We start from the raw sequence: 20,241 nt of genomic DNA on the forward strand, positions 1-20,241 counted from the left end.
TTTTTTTTTTTTTTTTTCCTTTTTAAATATGCAGAATTTTGTGCATTTGGTCATTTGCTCTTTGGTGTCTCCAAATATTTTTCAACAGAACTGCCCAAAGAGAATTAGATCTTTAAATCATACAGGCAATATTGCTTCAAGCTAAGAATTGAGCACTTCATCAAAGACCAATTTTATCTGAATTGGCTTATTTCTTTTGAACATCTGAAAAAAACTGATGCTATACAAGTGTGTGCAACTAAAATGAGCTCATCAAAAGTGCTGTTTATTAGAACCTTGCCAATTGGGAAATAACAAAACCACACACTAAAGAGACTTCAAGATTTGACAAATATAGCAAAAATATTCTGATTAACTTCTGATTTCTAGAAAAGACCAGCTTCTTGACATGGAAGAAAGAACATAGGAAACAAGGAGAAAAAGGAAATGAAGTAGAGCATAGATTAGGAGTGATAATGTCAGTGACTTGAATGGGCACAGTGTTCTCTTGATAGCTTCTCTCTGGGCTCCTTGCCACCTTTAAATCTCAGCACCAATTATTACTTCTTCAGAAGGGCCTCCCCCATTAGTCTCTATTACATCACCCTAGTTATTTCCTTTATAGCACATACTGTAGTTGTACAACTTTTGTTTCTTTGTAGTCTAGATCCTTTGCTAGAACTTGAGCTCCATAAAGTCATTCTATAGCCTGTTACTAAACATGGTGTTCAGCACACAGAGAATTCAGTATGTATTGTAGAAATGAATCAGTGCCTTCGGACTGTAGGCTGACTGCACAGAAAAGAACTAACCCTTTCTCTTTGTTTTGGTTGCAGGAAGCCTTCCATGTTGTTCTTCTATAGCTCTAGAAAGCCTGGAGTATAAGATGTACAATGCTGCCATAAGGGCAATGTGAAATTGTTACTACAATTGAGACAAATTGTCCTTATCATGACTAAAAGCACCCCATATTGTGGTTAATGTGTTCTTTTTGATTAGCTTTTAAACTATGTGAGTTAAATTGTGTATCGTTTTCCTCAGTTGAATCTTTTCCACTGGCTAAGGACCAAGAGTGTGGCAAGCAATGAAAAGTTCTATCACCGAGAAACTGAGTCACACTTCAGGGTTTTGTGAGAGGCCTAGGAGTTTGCTTGATATTGAAGATCTCACTTTCTACTACAGAATTCTCTTTCAACTCTATGATTAATATAATCCCACTACTACCCTTGCTTTCCATCTGACACTTGTTCTGAGAAACTGTAGGTAGGAAGAAGAAAGCAATGCCCCTCTTTGAGCCTATTCTTTTGAGCCAGTGCTTCCTAGAGCCAGTGCCAAGCTAGACATCTCCTCGGTGCTCACTCAGGCAAAAGACAGGCTGGGACCTGACCATAGTCCCATTAAAAAGCTGCATCTTGTGAGTTTGGTTAATTAGGGTCAAGCTACATTTTACGCAGTTTTTTCAGCTCCTGTGCGTTTAGCAGTCATGATTCAGCCAGGCCTGCCACTGCTGCTACAATAAAGTGTAGCACCCACTGTCCGCCCACAAAGTGGCGAAGTATAATTATCAAGAATTCCCCAAGGGGGCGTTGGAGCGCTATGGAGGAGCGGCCGACCCGCAAAGCCGCGTGGTGTCTCGTCTCCTGAAAAACTCTCCGACGCCCAACTTGAAAGACATTTCTCTACCTCTTCGGGAGCCAAGACGGCCTGTGGCTCCCAGCTCAAGCGTCTGAGCGTATGGCCTGTGCCTCCGACATTCGGTGAGGCCACTTCTGCTTTCTCAGCTTTCTGGCCGCCAGGGAGGGTGCATTATGGGTATATCGGCCAAGTCTGGGGCACGGCGCCGGCACAGCCAAGAACGAATGCTCAGGTTTGACAGAGGAAACCAACAAGGCACTTTGCACTTATCCCCCCACTATCCCAAAGGTCTCCTTATGGGGTACGGCAGGAGAAAACTGCAGGAACCCACCACCTCCACCAGCGGACCCCAGAGATTTCCGTTCCGGTCCGTTATGAATGGGCCAGTATCCCGGCGTCCTCTCGGCGGACGTTTGGGTGTTGCTGGGGCCGCTCTGGCCGGCGTCCGGCGTCTCTATGGTGCCGGCCTAGGGGAGGGAAGAGAGGCGGGGCCGCCGTTTGTGCTGCGAAGGACTTCAACCTGAAGAGCTGAGGGTGGGTGCGGCTGAGCTCCGCGAGGGACTGGGCGGGAAGGGGACGGAGTGGACGCCGCGAAACTGCGTCCTGAGGTGGGAGGCCGAAGCTCCAGAGTCTGGATGGGGTGGGCTTGCAGGGGCGGCGAGCGCGCGGGACGCGAGAGCAAGCGGGGTGTACTGGACCCGTGGGCCGTCACTGTCTGATGGTCCCGTGATCTGCTCGAAGTCCCGGCGTCTCCCTCAGGCTTCGTCGCTCCTTCGAGATTCCATAAGCACCGGGTCCTCCCCTAGGCTTTGTGCCCCGGCGTTTCCCTGGCCCAGGGCGGCGTGGCGGGGGTCTTGCCGGAGTTGCCCATTGCCCTCTTTACCAGGCACGACAGTCCTGCCCGCCCCGGATCCCTGGAGGCGTGACTGTTAAAAGTGTGACACGGTATCTTCCCTGCACATGGAACGTTTGGTAACGTTGACGCCAGGCCTTCTGCCCCATTTTCTTAATCGGCATTTTTAAGATTATTGCATCACACCAGCCTTAGGAAAGAACGCTTTGGGAATTTGCCGAGATTTAAAATATACTGAGATTCAGAATTGTATGTTTTGTTACTAATAGTGTAGGAATTAAACATTTTATGTTCAGGCTATAAAAAGTTTCTGTGAAAGTGAGGATTTGTGTTTCCTTCCTTTGCAAATTAGCTGCATTAGATTGGGCATCTGCTCTAGGTATTGTAGCATTAAAAATATATATGTATTTGGGGCGTCTAGCTGGCACACTGGGCGGAGCCTGCTACTTGATCTCTGGTTTGAGTTCCAGCCCCACCTTGGGTGTAGAGATGACTTAAAGAAATTAAAATTTAAAAAAAAATTAAATATATGAACTTTTGCAGCACCAACAGTGAAAAAGACTTCTTTGTAAAACAATACTAAAGGTAGTTGTTGGATTTGGGACTACGTTTACCTCAGGTTTTTATAAATATTTGTGTGATGAGAGAGGGAAGTAGGTGACATTTACATGGGGAATTTGTTAGCTCTTTGTTTTGGCAGAAATATTTGTCTAAGATTATTAATGCATCATAGTGTATAATTAAAGTGACTATGTGAGTTAAGGAAAGATTACTACTATGTATACTTTTTTAAAAAATGTATTTAAAGTTTATTTTTGAGAGAGAGACAACATGAGCAGAGGAGGGGCAGAGAGAGAGGGAGACAGAAAATCCAAAGCAGGCTCCAGGCTCTGAGTTGTCAGCACAGAGCCCGACGCGGGGCTCGAACTCACAAGCGGTGAGATCATGACCTGAGCCCAAGTGGGACGCTTAACCGACTGAGCCACCCAGGCGCCCTACTACTATGTATGTATACTTTAAAGGCCCCATAGTTGATGACATTTTACTGTAATGGGATGGGGTGTGGCAGTTTTACCATTGTAGAAAGTGGCTACAAGTCATAAGGAGAAATTTATCATCTGGGTAACTGGTTGTTATGAGATGAGAAGTCATCTTAAATAATATGTTTAGTTCATAGGCTGAGGGTTGCTTCCCTGCTTATACCTTGTATTAGTATACTAAAATATTTGTTGAATACCTTGTGCACATTGGGTTTTATGCATGACAGGTTTAAGAGAAAATTATAGTTACTAGTCTTAACAGAACTGCCTAACAAAAGTGACTATGTAGAATAAATCGTTATTTTACGGTTTTTGAGGTCCATTCTACTTATAGGGAAGGGGTAGGAAGTAGAAAAAGGTATGACGAAAAATGGATACACTTGGGTGTCCTAGTCAGAGACAGTAACTAAAAGGACTACATTCATTAAATTTCGTTTTCCAAAAGAAAAAAATTCTCTTTCTCATACTCAGAATCTAAGCCAGAGATGTTAAATATCTGCACTAATAATTGGAGTGGAATAGATGTCAGAATTGTATTTCTGGGACCATAATTATATTCTTTTAACTTTTTTTAATGTTTATTTTTGAGAGAGAGAGCGCGCGAGAGAGAGCCAGAGCATGAGAGGGGGAGGGGCAGAGAGAGAGAGGGAGACAGGAAAGCTGAAGAAGGCTTCAGGCTCTGAGCTGTCAGCACAGAGCCTGACGCAGGTATTGAATTCATGAATCATGAGATCATGACCTGAGCCAAAGTTGGACACTCAACCGACTGAGCCACCCAGGCACTCCCATATTATACCTTTTTTAAAAAAAGGAAACAGGTCCTTAGGTGGCTCAGTCATTAAGCATCTGACTTGGGCTCAGGTCATGATCTCAGGGTTCAGGAGTTCGAATCCCACATCAGATGAGCTCAAGCCCTGCTTCCAGGTGAGCTCCTGCCCCACTTCGGGTGAGCTGAGCCCTGCTTCTCTTTCTCTCTTTCCCCCCTGCCTCTGCCCCTTGTGGGATTCTCTCTCTCTCTCTCTCTCTCTCTCTCTCTCTCTCTCTCTGCCCTTTGCTCACTTGTGCCCTCTCTGAATGAATGAATGAATGAATGAAACAGTATTGTGTTAGATACCTATTACTGTATAACAAATTACCCCGAAACTTAGAGGCTTAAAACATTTAACAAGTATTATCTCACTGTGTCTGTGGTCTCGGACAAGGCTTAGCTGGGTGATTCTGGCTCAGGGGCCCATGTACTTGCAGTCCAGAAGTTTGCAGAGCTGCAGGCATCTAAAAAACTTGACGGGTTAAGGGATCTACTTCCCTCATTAGTCTTTTGTTGTTCTCTCATCAAGCAACTGTTTTATACTTTCCATTTATAAAATGTATTTCATGCTGCCCCGTTTTGTGTATGTGTTCCTATTCAAACAACGATATAGTTATAAACAATAAGGTCTTCTTTTTCGGGTCACTTTAAATTTGAATCATCATTTAAATACTTGAAGTGATCTTTTGATGTTTCACTTTGCTCTTAACACTTCATTAGCTACCCTGTCTTTTTAGAATCTGAACTTATGTAAAACACAAGGTTGGTAACATTTAAATATATTTTAGGATGTTAAAAATTGTTTCAAGAGTAAAAGAAGATGGGGGTACCTGGCTGGCTTAGTTAGTGGAGTATGTGACTCTTGGTCTTGGGGTTGTGAGTTCGAGCTCCATGTTGGGTGTAGAGATTACTTAAAAGTAAAATCTTAAAAAAAGAGTAAAAGAGTTTGGATGTAATGCAATTTGCAATTAAGTGGATAATGACCTTTTTTTTGTCTCCTTTCTGAGATAAGATTTGAAAATAAATTTGTAATAAATGCATATACAGTAAAACCTTGTGTTGTGAGTAACTTGTTCTGCGACTGAGTAGTACATGATGCCTAATGTCACATGATCACAAATGAGCCAGTCGTTCTTTTCTCTCTCTTTCTTTCTCTCTGCGGGATGGTGGGTGATCGTCTCCCTTGCTCAGATGCTGGGCCTCATGCTGTGGTGTTTGGCAGAAATCAGTGATTTTTCAGAACATTGGAAGGTACCCAAAACTGGCGATAGTGTATTTTTTTGTCACTTCAACAGTCCTTTGCTTTTCCATACATGAGTAAGCTTAGGAATGCTTTGCTTCATTCTAGGTCAGGTTGCCTGCAGATAGAGACCCTTTCCTCTGCTGCATTATTGCCAGTTACATTAAATACAGTATATGACAAGAGTTTATTAATAATGTAGTATAGTTGACATCCATGCAAGTGTATACAATGGCCCCCATGTAGAAAAGGATTCCATTGAGCCAGTAGATAGCAGTGATTTCATTAGTGATAGTGAAAGTCATCCTACACAATAACCCTCTCTCTTGTCTCCCTCACACCAGCCACGAAGGTTTTGAAAGGTAAGTGCAGGTTAATTTATTTGTCTTTATATTTTGTATTTTCTTTATTGTTGTGTATTATATTACAGTATTGTAATGATTTTTATGTGAATATTTTTGGGATGTGGAACAAGTCATCTGAGTTTCCAGTATTTCTTCCGCTTTGACATACAAGTGCTTTGGATTACAAGCATGTTTCCGGAATGAGTTATGCTCGCAAACCAAGGTTTTCCTGAATAAGCATAGTTTCAGTGGCAGCAGAGCTTTTCTGTTAGGCTTTTGTGTGAGTGTGCACAGTCTTCCCTCTCACACTCATCTGCCTGAGTGGCCTTCGTTCTCCTTCGGGCTAATTTGCAGGCCACTGCTCACTGAAGGAGGGGAATATTGCTGCCAGTGCAGCACCTCTCTGACTTGGTCATTAATTCAAATTTGTGTGTCCCGATTCCCATCTGCCTAAGTGGATACTGGCATCTAGCTTTGGTTCAAAGGGATATTTTATAAACTTTAAAATTATGTGCACTGAACCTTTAAATATGTTGACTTCTTTATCCATGCAAGTGTCAAGAGTTTATTTGTAAAGTGGAAACAAATGATTCATTTATGGGACTGTAAATCCTCAGGTTTAATTAAAGGATTCATGACCTTGGAGGTATCTTTTGGATTCTTACATTTTGGTCTTATCTCTTGCTTGAAAGTACTTTGAAATCATTATTTCCTCATCCTGGAAGATCTGTAGACTCAAACCCAATCTTAGTGCTTTTCAGAACAGATTTCATTATTGCAAATGACAAGAATTTGAGGATTGTCGTAGACTCCATTATCATTTGCACAGTTGGTCTGTGCAAAGCAAGTCTTCTTCACAATATGAAAGAATTAAAGGAATCTCTATAAGTTTATTTCACCTGGAGATAGAGAAATCTTTTGTAGTCTTTGCATGTGTCAACTAATACATAAATAGGAACAAATAATTTTTATAGTATAAATTTGGCTTATAAGAATTGTATAAAATTTTATTAAGGTTTATTTTAATTTTAATTTTTTTTTGTTTATTTTTGAAAGAGAGAGCAGGTGGGGTAGGGGTAGAGAGAGAGGGGAGAGAACAAATCCCAAGCAGGCTCCGCACCGTGAGTGCAGAGCCCGATGCAGGCCTTGAACTCACAAACCGTGAAATCATGACCTGAGCCAAAATCAAGAGTTGGGTGCTTAACCTGAGCCACCCAGGCACCTCTATTAATGTTTATTAATGTTATATATTCTCATATTTTTATTAATACATATTTATGATGTTATAAATATACTTTTACTTTTTAAAAATTATACTTTGAAGAGGCTGACAAACATCATGGTCTGAGTTGTTTAATGACTTCTGACTAACTTTTCAGAGTAGCTTTAATGGTTTTGTGGTCATAATATTAAGGCATTGAAAATGTTTAGGGAATCAAACAAGGGGAAAAAAGTAATGATCATATGTAAGCCCATGAGTGAGATAGGAGCCAAATGAACAGTCTTCTCTATTTTTAAATGTACAGTATAAGTACATATTTTTAATAAAAAGTAATATTTTACATATTATCTTACAGGCTGCCTTTTAAATGTTAATATTTTGAACATCTTTTCATGTCAGTAAAAACAGAAATAAGTGTTTTTTAATGGCTGCTTAATTGTTTGAAATTAATTTCACTAGTCTTGTATTTAGGACCTTTAATTTCTAATTTTTCCTTATTATAAACAATGCCATACTGAATATCCATATATACCTCTTTGTATTTAAATCTACTTATTTTCTGTGGATAAATTTGTAGAGTTGGAAATGCTGAGTCAAAAATATTTGTTCATTTTTAAATGGTTGGTTTTTTTTTTAATTTTTTTTTAACGTTTATTTATTTTTGAGACAGAGAGAGACAGAGTGTGAACAGGGGAGGGGCAGAGAGAGAGGGAGACACAGAATCTGAAACAGGCTCCAGGCTCTGAGCTGTCAGCACAGAGCCTGACGCGGGGCTCGAACTCACAGACCGTGAGATCATGACCTGAGCCGAAGTCGGCCGCTTAACCGACTGAGCCACCCAGGCGCCCCTTGGTTTTTGATACATTTATTGTCAAATTGTCCCCTAAAAATTATACCCACTTACACTCCTGCTAATACTCAGTATGAGTGATCATTTCTCTACCACTACTAACAGAAAGTATTAGCAATTTTTTTGTCAATCTTACATTGAAATCTCATTGTTTTAATTAATTTATTAATGCTTATTTACTTTTGAGAGAGAGAGAGAGAGATAGTGCATGAGTAGGGATGGGGCAGAGAGAGAGGGAGACAGAGGATCCGGCGAAGGCTCCCCGCTGACAGCAGCAAGCCTGATGCAGGACTCGAACTCATGGACAGTGAGATCATGATGTGAGCCAAAGTTGGACGCTTAACCTGAGCCACCCAGGCACCCCTTATTGTTTTAATTTAAATTCAATTGATTACCAATAAAGTTGAAATCTTCTAGTAATTTTTGATATTTGTATTTCTTCCTTTTCAAAATTGCCTTTCCATAGACATTGCCCGCTTTATTACTGGGGTACTTATTTTTCCTTCTTAATTTTAAGTGCCCTTAATAAAGTAAAACTTTAAATCTTTCTCCATCATAAAGGTTCTAAATTTCCTCCATTTGTCTTTAACTTTGCCATGCACAAGTTTTACATTCTTATGTAGTCATGTCTATCAATATTTTTAAAATAATTTTGAGCTCCCCTCTAAAAGTCTACCTGGCTGAACTATGTAGAAGTCTGTTTACAAATTCATGTAAATATCCCAAACTTGATAATCAAACTGATTACAAAAGCTATCTAATCATAGAAATTTTCCAAGCAGCTACAGATTCCCTTTCTTAATTTAACCAGGGAAATGGTCTATTATATTGCAAAACTGTAATCCATTTGAATGTTGTTTGATTTAACAGCTTTAAAACCTAGAGTTGATTTAAACAGCTTTACTGTGTAGAACTGTGCATTGCACAGATTGAAAGCAGATGACCCAGTCTCAGGTTTTGTCTGATGATTGACTCTCTCCAGTACTACTTAGCACTTAACAGACTGACAACCAGTGTGGACTGCTCACTTCCTGTCCAGATAGTATATTTGTCAGATTGCTCTTCTAATGCAACTGGAAGAAACAAAGAGCACTCTTTCTACAATACATGCTGAAAAGGCTAAGTACTGTCTTTTCCAACCTCCCTTGCAGCAAAGGTCTGGTCATGTAATGTAGAGCCAGCCAATCAGACACATACACGCTGCCCCACTCCAAATTTTGTATTGAGATTAAAGAACAACAACAAATACTGCCAAGAATCTTTCATGGCCGCAGCAGACAGTGCAGCTTTCACACCAATGCCAGTGGTAACATCTGGTGACAGGGCTTGGGCAGTGTAAGCTGGGGTCAGTGGTAGGGAGATGGTCACCAGACCAGTTGTCTGGTGTCATTTTCACTGAGGTACTTGAGGCATAGATTTGAGGCCTGGTTCTTAAAACCTGGCAAGTCTGTGATTTCCAATATCCTTTTAATAAGTTTTGTGTTTTGCATTTACTTCTTTTCTTTTCCATGCACTTAAGAAGCCTAACTGATACAGGATCTGAGTTAAATAATAAGTGTTCCTCTATCAGTTTAGAATTATACACACATTCCCCACTCCCCCATACACACACTTAATCTGTTTCTGGACTTTGTATTCACCTTTTAGTACTTATGATACTCTGCTTTTTCAAGTTTATTGGCATTTACTCCTTTATTTTACCTGAAGCAGAGCTCATGTTCACCCAAAGCAGGGCTCGAGCTCACCCGAAGCGGGGCACAAACTCACCCAAAGTGGGATTTGAATTCATGAACTGTGAAATCATGACCTGAGTCGAAGTCAGATGCTTAACAAGTAAGCCACCCAGGCACCCGGTATTTGCTCTTCTAAATGAAATTTAGAAACATTTCATGAAGTTCCTAAAAGAAAATCCCTTTTGATTGTAATTAGGAGTATATTAAATTTATAGATTCCATTGGAAGGGAATAACACCATCAATGTTGTCTTCTTACTCAATAAAATGGTCTGGATCTTGTATTAGTTAAGTTCCATCAAAGAAGAAGAACTACTTGCCTGCTAAATAATGTGGGATTTATGACAGGGGTTAGACCTTCCGTAATTGTGGGGGCTGGGAGAGCATTCTGGGCAGACGCTTGCCTCTGAGTCTATTGTTGAGCCTGAAGCTGCTGCAGATCAGCTAGGCAGACAGTCAAAAAGGGAAACTGAATGTGGAGGAGAGCAAGGACAGAATGGAATCTGCATTGGCTTCTCACCAACTCCAGTTTTGATGCTGTGGGTGATCTGCAGGAGAAGCTAGCATTCTTGACTTTGATTCATTTTGATGTATACATGAAACTATGAACCATGAAACTATTACCATAATCAAGATAGTGAACATAACTCTTCCCCCAAAGTTTCCTTATGTTCCTTTTTAATCCTTCTAAGTCCCTCCCTTCCCCAGGCAACCACTGATCTGCTTTCTGTCACTTAAGTTGATTTGCATTTTCTAGGATTTTATATAAATGGAATCATTATGTATTCTTTAAAAAATTTCTAAATGAAAATTTTAAATATATAGAAAAGTGGAGGATAGAATAATGAACTACAGGGTATCCATTACTGATATTGGACAATTATAAAATTTCCCATATTTCCTTCATTTATGTCATTTTTAAAAATTAAGACTTTATTTTTGAGAGCAGTCTTAGGTTTACAGAAAAATTGAGCAGATAGTACAGAGTGTTCCATATGTTACCTCTCCCTCCATACATATTTCTCCCTATTATTAACATTTTGTGTTAGTGTGGCACACTTGTTACAATTAATAAACCAACATTGGTGCATTGATTGGAGTCCATCGTTGACATTAAGGCTCATTCTTTGTTTTTTTGTTTTGTTTTGTTTAAATTTTTTTTTAATGTTTATTTTTGAGACAGAGAGAGACAGAGCATGAATGGGGGAGGGTCAGAGAGAGAGGGAGACACAGAATCCAAAGCAGGCTCCAGGCTCTGAGCTGTCAGCACAGAGCCCGACGCGGGGCTCGAACTCACGGACAGCGAGATCATGACCTGAGCCGAAGTCGGACGCTCAACCGACTGAGCCACCCAGGCGCCCCAAGGCTCATTCTTTGTGTTGTCTAGTTACATGGGTTTTGACTATTACTCCATTTTTCTTTTCTTTTTGGTTTGGTTTATTTCACTAAGTATTTGAGGTTCATCAATGTTTTCGTATGTATTACTTTTTTATTTCTTTTTATTCCATGTTTTGTTTAGCCAGTTGGGCTGTTTCCAGTTTGGAGCTAATGTAGATAAAGCTGCTGTGAACATTCATGTACAAGTCTTTGTATGTCTGTATGCTTGCATTTCTCTCCGGTAAATACGTGGGAGGAGAATGACTATGATCGAAGTATGTTTAACTTTGGAGAAACTGAAAAGTGGTTACCATTTTATATTTCCACCAGCCGTGTGTGAGGGTTCTGGTTGCTCCACATCTCTTCAACATTTGGGACGATAAGTCTTTAATTTTAGCCATTCCAATAGGTATATCTGGTATCTCATTGTGGCCTTAATTTGCATTTCCCTAATAATTGATGACATTGAGCATATTTCATGTGCTTGTTGACCACTATATATTATCTTTGTAATGGACCTTTTCAAATCTTTAGCCCATTTTTGTATTCGTTTATTTTTCTGTTACTGTGTTTTGAGAATTCTTTGTTCTGGGTAGAAATCCTTTAGCAAATACGAGATACGCAAATATTTTATCCCAAATCTGTGGCTTGTTGATTCATTCTCTTAATGTTTTTCAAAGAGCAGAGCTTCTTAATTTTGACAAAGTTCAGTGTATCAATTTTTAAAAAACAGATTGGCCTTTTGATGTTGCTTCTAAGAACTCTTTACATAATCCAAGGACACAAAAATATTCTATGCTTTCTTCCAGGAGTTTTACAGTTTTATATCTTACTTTTAGGTCTGTAATCCATTTTGACTTAATTTTTGTATATGGAGTAAAGTATGGACCGAGGTTCATTATTTTTACATATGGATATCCTGTTGTTCCAGCAGTGTTTGGTGAAAGGACCATCTTTTCTTTGTTTACTTGCTTTTGCATGTTTGTTAAAAATCAATTGACCGTAGGGGCGCCTGGGTGGCTCAGTCGGTTGAGCGTCCGACTTCGGCTCAGGTCACGATCTCGCGGTCCGTGAGTTCGAGCTCCCTGCGTCAGGCTCTGTGCTGAGTGCTCAGAGCCCGGAGCCTGTTTCAGATTCTGTGTCTCCCTCTCTCTGACCCTCCCCCATTCATGCTCTGTCTCTCTCTGTCTCAAAAATAAATAAACGTTAAAAAAAAAAAATTTAAAAAAAAATCAATTGACCGTATATGGGTGGATCTATTTCTGATCCCACTTTCTATTCTGTTTCATCAATCTATTTGTCTATCTTTATATCAGTACCACATTGTCTTAATTACTGCGGTTTTATAAAACTTGAAATCAGATGGTGTAAGGCCTTCAACTTAGTTCATCTTTTTCCAAGTTGTTTTCTGATTCAAGGAATGTTTCCTTATAAATTCCGGAATATATATTATGAGCTATGTATAGTTTTTATGACAGAATGGAAGTTGAATCATTCTTAATACGTCATTTAGTTATTCTTTAGTCTCAGAATTAAAACAGAACAATATAAAACAAAAATTTCAGGTATCACATAATGTTGATAACTTTAACTGTATAAATGATTTCAGTATCCTATGCCAGGTAAGCACTAAGCACAGAATTATGATTGCCTTTTTATATCAATTAAAGTTCTTCGGTTAGAGGCAACAGAAAGGAAAAAGGGATTTATTGGAAGAATGCTAGGGTAGCTCCTAGAAGTAAAAGGTAAGCTGCAGGAATGAGGCCAGCTCTGAGAAACTTAAAAGCCTGGACCTGTGGACTTGATGTCCTTATGGTTCTTTGTTTTTAGGGTGCTCCGTGTAGTGAAGCCCATGGTCTGTAAGAAGAAGAGTAACTTTCCCCTACCAGCTCCACTTAGGAAAATTCTAGAAGGGAGTCTGATTGGCCCAGCCTGGGTCACCTTAATCACTAGAGTATTCACCACTAGTCCAATCACTACTGGAAAATGATGACTAATTACTAATTACTAATTAATTACTACTAAGAGAGACAGGGAATTCTAGCTGGTCAGCTCCAGAGTGGGTCTTGCGATGAGCAGTTTTCCTAAAAGGAGATGCTGTTTTCAGAAGTATGGAAAATAGATGCTGGGTACACAGACACGGATGCCCACTGCCATGTAGCACACATTGCTGAGAGAGAGAACTGACGGATGACCTCAAAGTAATAGATTACAGTTGGTGGGCTTTCTTAAATTCACCTTGATACATACTAACATGTAAACTGGTGTTCCTATTCTCTTTGTGCTACATGGCATATTGTATATAACATGTAAGAAATACGATTTTCTTACACTTGAAAATTACTAACAGAGTAGTCTTAAATGTTCTCGCCACACGCACAAAAAGGTAACTATGCGAGGTGACGGAGATGTTAACCACACTGTGGTAATCATTTCACAATATATGCGTATATGAAATCATCACATTATACACCTTAACCTTATACAGTGTTATATATCAGTTGTATCTCAGTAAAGCTGGGAAAAATAAAATGAAATTACTGACAACAGTTTAAAAAAAAAAAAAAGAAATACCAGGGGTGCCTGGGTGGCGTAGTCGGTTAAGCATCTGACTTCAACTCATGTTATGATCTCACGGTTCATGGGTTCGAGCCCCACATTGGGCTCCGTGCTGACAGCTCAGAGCCTGGAGCCTGCTTCGGATTCTGTGTCTCCCTCTCTCTCTGCCCCTCCCCCTCTCACATCCTGTCTCTTAAAAATAAACAAAACATTTAAAAAAAAATTTTTTTTAAATACCAGTTTCTACAATTTGATTTTGTATTTGTGAAATCATTGCTGATTTTGTTTTGTTTAAATGCTATGTGGCATTAATATTTTTCTTTGCTTTCTATTTTAGGGCGACTGGGGAATATAAACAAGAATAAGCAGTTTGTCTCCTGATGGCTTTTGCTGTATACTGACGTATTATTTGTGATGGCATCTGAGGCTGAGAAGACCCATGCTTTACTCCAGTCTTGTAGCACTGAATCTCTTTTTTCCAGCCTCGGTCTGGGAATATTTTGCCTAGTAGCTGACAGACTTCTTCAGTTTTCAATAATTCAGCAAAATGACTGGCTTCGAGCCCTCTCAGATAATGCAGTACATTGCGTGATTGGCATGTGGTTGTGGGCAATTGTCATTGGAGTCAAGAAGACAACTGACTTTGGAGAAATCATTTTAGCTGGATTTTTAGCCTCTGTTATTGATGTAGACCACTTTTTTCTAGCTGGATCTTTATCTTTAAAGGTAAGAGGCATCCATGTTTAATTTTTCTGGTCTTTAACACCATTATATTGACCTTCACAGCATCATTTTAGAGCTAGGGGTTATCTTTATTTTAAAGTAAGAAAGCTCATTCATCCCATTTTTTTGAGCACTCAGTACTTTCCTGAAGATGAATACAGACATGTTGCTAATCAAGTTACTTGGCCTCACAAAGTGCCAAGGATGCATACAGAGCAAGGACTCACTAAATGTACCTGAAGAGTTCTGTGCTGGCTTTACCGAGGACGGTGCTTAGCCAAGTCTTGAAGGAAGCATCAGCCAACTGGTTTAAAATAATGGGGGTCATTCTCGGAGCTAACCTGTTTCTTTTTTCTGTGTTCTTTCTTCAGGGCCACAGTTAGGATTTTCCCCCTTACGCTTCATGTTTTACAGTTAGTATGCAGCTCCTACGTGCTCTGTAACAGTGAAGCAGCTTTAAGATGATTCCGAGTCCCGGGGAATGACTTCAGTAGATTCATTCCCCAGCCCCTCTTGGAACCAAAGGTGTGCATTTCAAGGGACTCCTTAGGACACCGTCGCTGGTGGCGAAATTTGAGGAATTTCATTGAGGCTTCAGATATTTAGCTATACAGTGACCTGCTAGCTTTGCAAATGAGCTATGCTTAAAATGACAGTTCAGACAATATTTTCTTTTTGCTTTTTTTTTCATTTTAGAGAGAGAGAGCGTGCACACGAGCGGGAGAGAGGGTCAGAGGAGAAGGAGAGAGAGAGAGAGAATGAGTGAGTGAGAATCTCAAGGAGGCTCCACGCTCACCATGGAACCTACCCAGGGCTTGATCCCATGACCCTGGGGTCATGACCTAAGCCAAAATCAAGAGGCACCCAGGCACCCCTGTTCAGATAATATTTTCTAAGTGTCAACAGATTTGCCTACCTTTTACGTGTTTATGACCTGTAAATATTTCAGGAAAGAAACACAGACCCACAGAGCAAGGACTTTTCTTGCTCACCACTGCCTGGAACGCAGCCTGGCTCACCTAGTAGGTGTTCGGTAGATATTTGTTGAATGAAACGAGAAATGATCACTTTTTCCTTTATGTGTCACACACCAGGTACTTCTCAGAGATTGTCTCACTTATGAAAACACTTAATCAGTTAGGAATCACTAATTCCTGATTAAAGACACATTGTAACTTTTTGGCTATAAGGGGAGGCAGAATAACATTGCGTTTGAGATTGGCATCAGAAGACCTGAGTTTGAATCCTGGTATGTGGTGGTGTTAGCAGAGCCCCTTCCTTCTTTAAGCCTCAGTGCCCTCATCTGTAAAATGTGGATTCTGTCTTTACTGTTCTCGTTGGGTTGTCTTGAGTGTTAAGAGAGCATGTTACAGGATGCACCGTGGTAAATAGTTCACAATAAATGTTAGTAGAGCTTTGGATAAGCTAAACCACAGAAAGTGTGGTTCATAAGTGTGTTCACCTAGAATTTAACTATGGTAATTTTTAAAAACATTTAGGCTACCTACTATATTTAGGCTACCTACTATTCTTTGACTCACTTAGAAGTGGTAGTGTTAAGAATGTGAGCCAAACGGGGCGCCTGGGTGGCTCAGTCGGTTAAGCGTCCGACTTCGGCTCAGGTCATGATCTCGCGGTCCGTGAGTTCGAGCCCCGCGTCAGGCTCTGGGCTGATGGCTCAGAGCCTGGAGCCTGTTTCAGATTCTGTGTCTCCCTCTCTCTCTGACCCTCCCCCATTCATGCTCTGTCTCTGTCTCAAAAATAAATAAACGTTAAAAAAAATTAAAAAAAAAAAAAAGAATATGAGCCAAAGAGTCAGACAGACTCAGTGTTTGTACAACGTGGGGAAGCTACCTGTTGTCTGTAAGCCTTGGCTCCCCGCTCTGTAAAATCATCTCTAACTCATCCAGTTGTTGTAAGGATTAAAGGAGGTAGTGCATAGAAAGTATAGCATAGTGCTGGTACTGATCCTTTTTTTAAAATGAAATATGAACGTTTTTAACCATAAAATTGTTTGTGATCGTCAGTAATAAGTACCAAAACTAAGTACTTATGATACTATTTAAAAAATTTTTTTAACATTTATTCATTTTTTTAGAAACAGAGTGACAGAGTGCAAGCAGGGGAGGGGCAAAGAGAGAGAGAGCAAGACACAGAATCTGAAGCAGGCCCCAGGCTCCTGGCTGTCAGCACAGAGTCTGACACGGGGCTCAGACTCATGAACTGTGAGATCATGACCTGAGCTGAAGTCCAACGCTTAACCCACTGAGCCACCAGGCACCCCATTATGATACTATTTTTTAAATGTCTGTTGTTACTTCTTTTTTTAAGTGATCTATTTTTACTTCTGTAATTTTATGATAATGTCCTTTTATTCTTTATTATTTTTCTTTTTTTTAATGTTTATTTATTTTTGAGAGAGAAAGAGAGCGTGAGCAGGGGAGGGGCAGAGAGAGAAGGAGACACAGAATCCGAAGCAGGCTCCAGGCTCTGAGCTGTCAGCATGGAGTCCAATGTGACGCTCAAACCCACAGACCACGAGATCATGACCTGAGCCAAAGTCAGACGCTTAATCAACTGAGCCACCCAGGCGCCCCCATTATTCATTATTTTTCTATGAAGGAAAAGTCTCGATTGAAGTTTTAGAAGTAAGCCAAGCAACAGAAATTTCTTTAGCATCTATTAATATAAATAGACTTCACAAATGAATGCGTAAAGAGTCAGACATATCCAGAGCATAACTGCTAATCACGTCAACTTCAGGCTATTGCTTTCTTCCAAGTAGGGACTACCACAGGCCCCCTTGTCCCACCCTGCTGTTAAGGAGCACGATACAGCGTGGGTATGGAACCAAAAAACAAAGGTAGAGACAAGAATTGAGTAACAATACAGAAATGTCACATGTGCCGGCAAAGTAGAAATAAAACAGCTAAAAATGTAGAGAAGGGAGAAGGAAGGGGAATGTAGCATAAACTCCCTGACTGATGTTTAGTCAGTTGGTGGGAGTAGAGAACCCTGGTTTAAGTAGTGCGTTTAAGAGACCCCCCCAGCCGTGTGACTTCACAGGGTGGCAAGGTATAGTGTCTGTCTCTCTCTTTTTTAAGTTTATTTATTTTGAGAGAGAGAGAGCGAGCAGGGGAGGGGCAGAGAGAGAGGGAGACAGAATCCCAAGTAGGCTCCACACTGTCAGCACAGAGCCTAATGTGGGGTTCGAAGCCACAGAACTGGGAGACCATGACCCGAGCCGAAATCAAGAGTCAGATGCTTAACCGACTGAGCCACGCAGGCACCCCCAAGGTACAGTTTTTTTAACAGATGTCTTGTATTTTAGTGTGGTGGGAAGGTTATGCCTCCTAATTTTTTTTTTTATAGGTACCTAAGTTGTTTTTTTCACTACTCCTTTTCCTCTTGACCGTCCCCAAAGGGTTCCTCTCCCTTCCTCTTTATCATCTTCTCCCCCAGAACCAGTGCCTTGTAATGCCTTGAATCATGCACACTTTGAAGTCTTTGCTTTGTAGCCGGTGCTCTGATCTATGAGGGCCCTTTTCAGTGTTTCTCTTTCTAGTAATTTTAGATCAATCTTAGGTCTCCTCGTCTCTCTTGGCTTGCGGTGGAGGTGTGCAAGAGAGCACGCTGATGTGGTGTTTATCTTAATGCTTCAGAGTATTTGAAGTTTTAGGTGCTCTCTGACGTCTGTCTAATGCCGAGTGGGATTTGGTATAGTTTTATTTGTCCTTGTCTGTAGTGTTTTTGAGGATGTGTGGGGAGATTCAGATTTAGGCAATTTTCACTATCCTCGGCTTCCTTTTCATTCGAAGTTATCTAATTGAGAGGAGCCTGGATGGCTCAGGCGGTGAAGCATCTGACTCTTGATTTCAGCTCAGGTCATGATCTCTCTGCCCTTCCCCAGCTAGCACATGCACTCATGGCCTCTCTCTCTCTCTCTCTCTCTCTCAAAATAAATAAACTTAAAAAAATAAAATAAAATAATACAGTCTTTCTAAATGTTGTTGTAAGTGCATTCTGAAAATATTCAAGGCCAATATAAACCGGTTACAACAAAATATGTCTTTCTTGCCTTTATTGATAGAAGAATATTTTATTTGGTTGTGAGATTTTTTTTCAATGCTGTTAGAGGCCCCAGATAATTCTCTAAAACTCCAAATTTACACAAACCATACATTTGATATATAAATTATGTTCATATTGTGACTTTTCTAAGCAAATAATAGAAAACTTTAAAAAATTGATGGCCAGGTTCTTGAGATCTTGATTCCATTTTTAATGCAAAGAAATATCCTACTCACACCTATATCTTCTTTGCTTTACACATACCAGATTTAATATGTGTATTCACAGGTGACATAGAAAATGTTTCCATTGCATTTCTAATAGACTCCTGGAAAATATTTTAGAGTCTTAAGAAGCATCTACAAAATTTTGTTTGCCAAGAGGGAAATGATACCAGCTACTTTCCCCTGCAGGCTGCTTTGACTCTTCCACGAAGACCTTTTCTTCACTGTTCTACTGTGATACCTGTCGTGGCTCTGACCTTGAAGTTTACTATGCACCTTTTCAAGCTCAAAGACTCATGGTGCTTTCTCCCCTGGATGTTATTTATATCCTGGACCTCACATCATATCCGAGATGGAATTCGTCACGGCTTGTGGATATGCCCATTTGGAAAAACTTCTCCTTTGCCATTCTGGCTTTATGTCATAATCACATCCTCTTTACCTCATATCTGTTCATTTGTTATGTATTTAACAGGGACCAGACAAATGATGTCTGCAAAACATGGAATTCAGATTGACGTCTGAAGTAACTGTATGCCACTCTGAGAGAAGGAAATGGTTCAGACGATAATTAAGGGTAGCTGACATTATAAACTAAAAAATATATATTAACTATTATTATAATTCCTGAATCCTCTTGCTTAGGAGGCATGTACCCTTTTATATATATATATAAATATATATATACATATATATATATTTATATATATATATATTTGTTGTAATTTTACTTCTCTCTTCTATAATACACTAGTACAATATTAGAGTTTCATTTATTCCATGACATATTTTTATTGTGTCTTCTGTTTATCTGGCTTTACCAATAGCTCTAGTAGACTAACATCCAGTTACATTTTCTGGAGGTATACATTTAAGGCAGTCCACTTCAGGATGAAAAACAGATCAAATTGTAGGGTGCTTAATTTGAAGGCATTTGTGTCCACATTTTCCTGAGATACTGAAACAGTAAAAGAGCCAGAATAAATGAGATCCTGAATAAGACGTATGGTGACCACTAAGATTTCTTCATTTTCCTCTATGTTGAACCTGAGTGAAGTTTGATTTGCCAGGTACTTTAGTGAGTTGTGATTACTGGTGGAATCTGTGCCAGTACACTTGTAAGAAATCATCATATTCATAAAAGATAGTAACTAATATTAGATCTAGATTATTGTTTCAGGAATCACTTTAGGAAATAATTATTGTAATATGTTGCCTGGAGTAACATTACTCAAGTATTATTTTTTTTTAAGTTCAGCTATTTATTTTGAGAGAAAGAGTGTGTTCATGAATGGGGGAGGGGGAGGGAGAGAGAGAGTCCCAAGCAGGCTCTGCTCTGTTGCACAGAGCCTCATGTGGGGCTTGAACTCACAAATCGAGAGATCATGACCTGAGCCGAAATCAAAAGTCAGACTTTCAACCGACTGAGCCACCCAGGCGCCCCAGTATTATTTTTTTAGTATCTTTGCCCCCGAATCCCATGTGTTAAGGTTTTAACTGTTCTGAAATAACATAATGAAATTAACAAAATATTAATACATGGCTTATAACCATGGAATTTAAATTCACACAAAAAAAGGACTT

General features: G+C 39.9%; 1 protein-coding gene across 5 annotated transcripts; it reads left to right on the plus strand.

Moving 5' to 3' along the window:
• Positions 1-1,625: 1,625 nt before the first annotated feature.
• On the plus strand, positions 1,626-19,848 carry TMEM267 (transmembrane protein 267). Of its 5 annotated transcripts, XM_042950429.1 has the most exons (4): positions 2,122-2,148; positions 2,501-2,586; positions 13,977-14,365; positions 18,847-19,848. In XM_042950429.1, exons 3-4 carry the CDS (start codon positions 14,054-14,056, stop codon positions 19,180-19,182), a joined length of 648 nt encoding a protein of 215 aa, XP_042806363.1. In that variant the 5' UTR covers positions 2,122-2,148; positions 2,501-2,586; positions 13,977-14,053; the 3' UTR covers positions 19,183-19,848. The 5 variants fall into 5 exon arrangements, with proteins under 5 accessions (XP_042806384.1, XP_042806354.1, XP_042806363.1 ...); XM_042950450.1 differs by lacking the exons at positions 2,122-2,148; positions 2,501-2,586 and adding an exon at positions 1,626-1,736; XM_042950420.1 differs by lacking the exon at positions 2,501-2,586 and having other exon boundaries at positions 2,091-2,148.
• The last annotated feature ends 393 nt before the right edge of the window (positions 19,849-20,241 follow it).

Source organism: Panthera leo, chromosome A1, assembly GCF_018350215.1.
Source record: "Panthera leo isolate Ple1 chromosome A1, P.leo_Ple1_pat1.1, whole genome shotgun sequence".
NCBI lineage: Eukaryota > Metazoa > Chordata > Mammalia > Carnivora > Felidae > Panthera > Panthera leo.

Excerpts from the sequence above, each read along its gene's own strand:
- TMEM267 (XM_042950450.1), top strand. The coding sequence starts at position 14,054 with ATGGCATCTGAGGCTGAGAAGACCCATGCTTTACTCCAGTCTTGTAGC. Across the intron at positions 14,366-18,846 it reads CTGGATCTTTATCTTTAAAG|GCTGCTTTGACTCTTCCACG; the intron begins GTAAGAGGCATC and ends TTTCCCCTGCAG.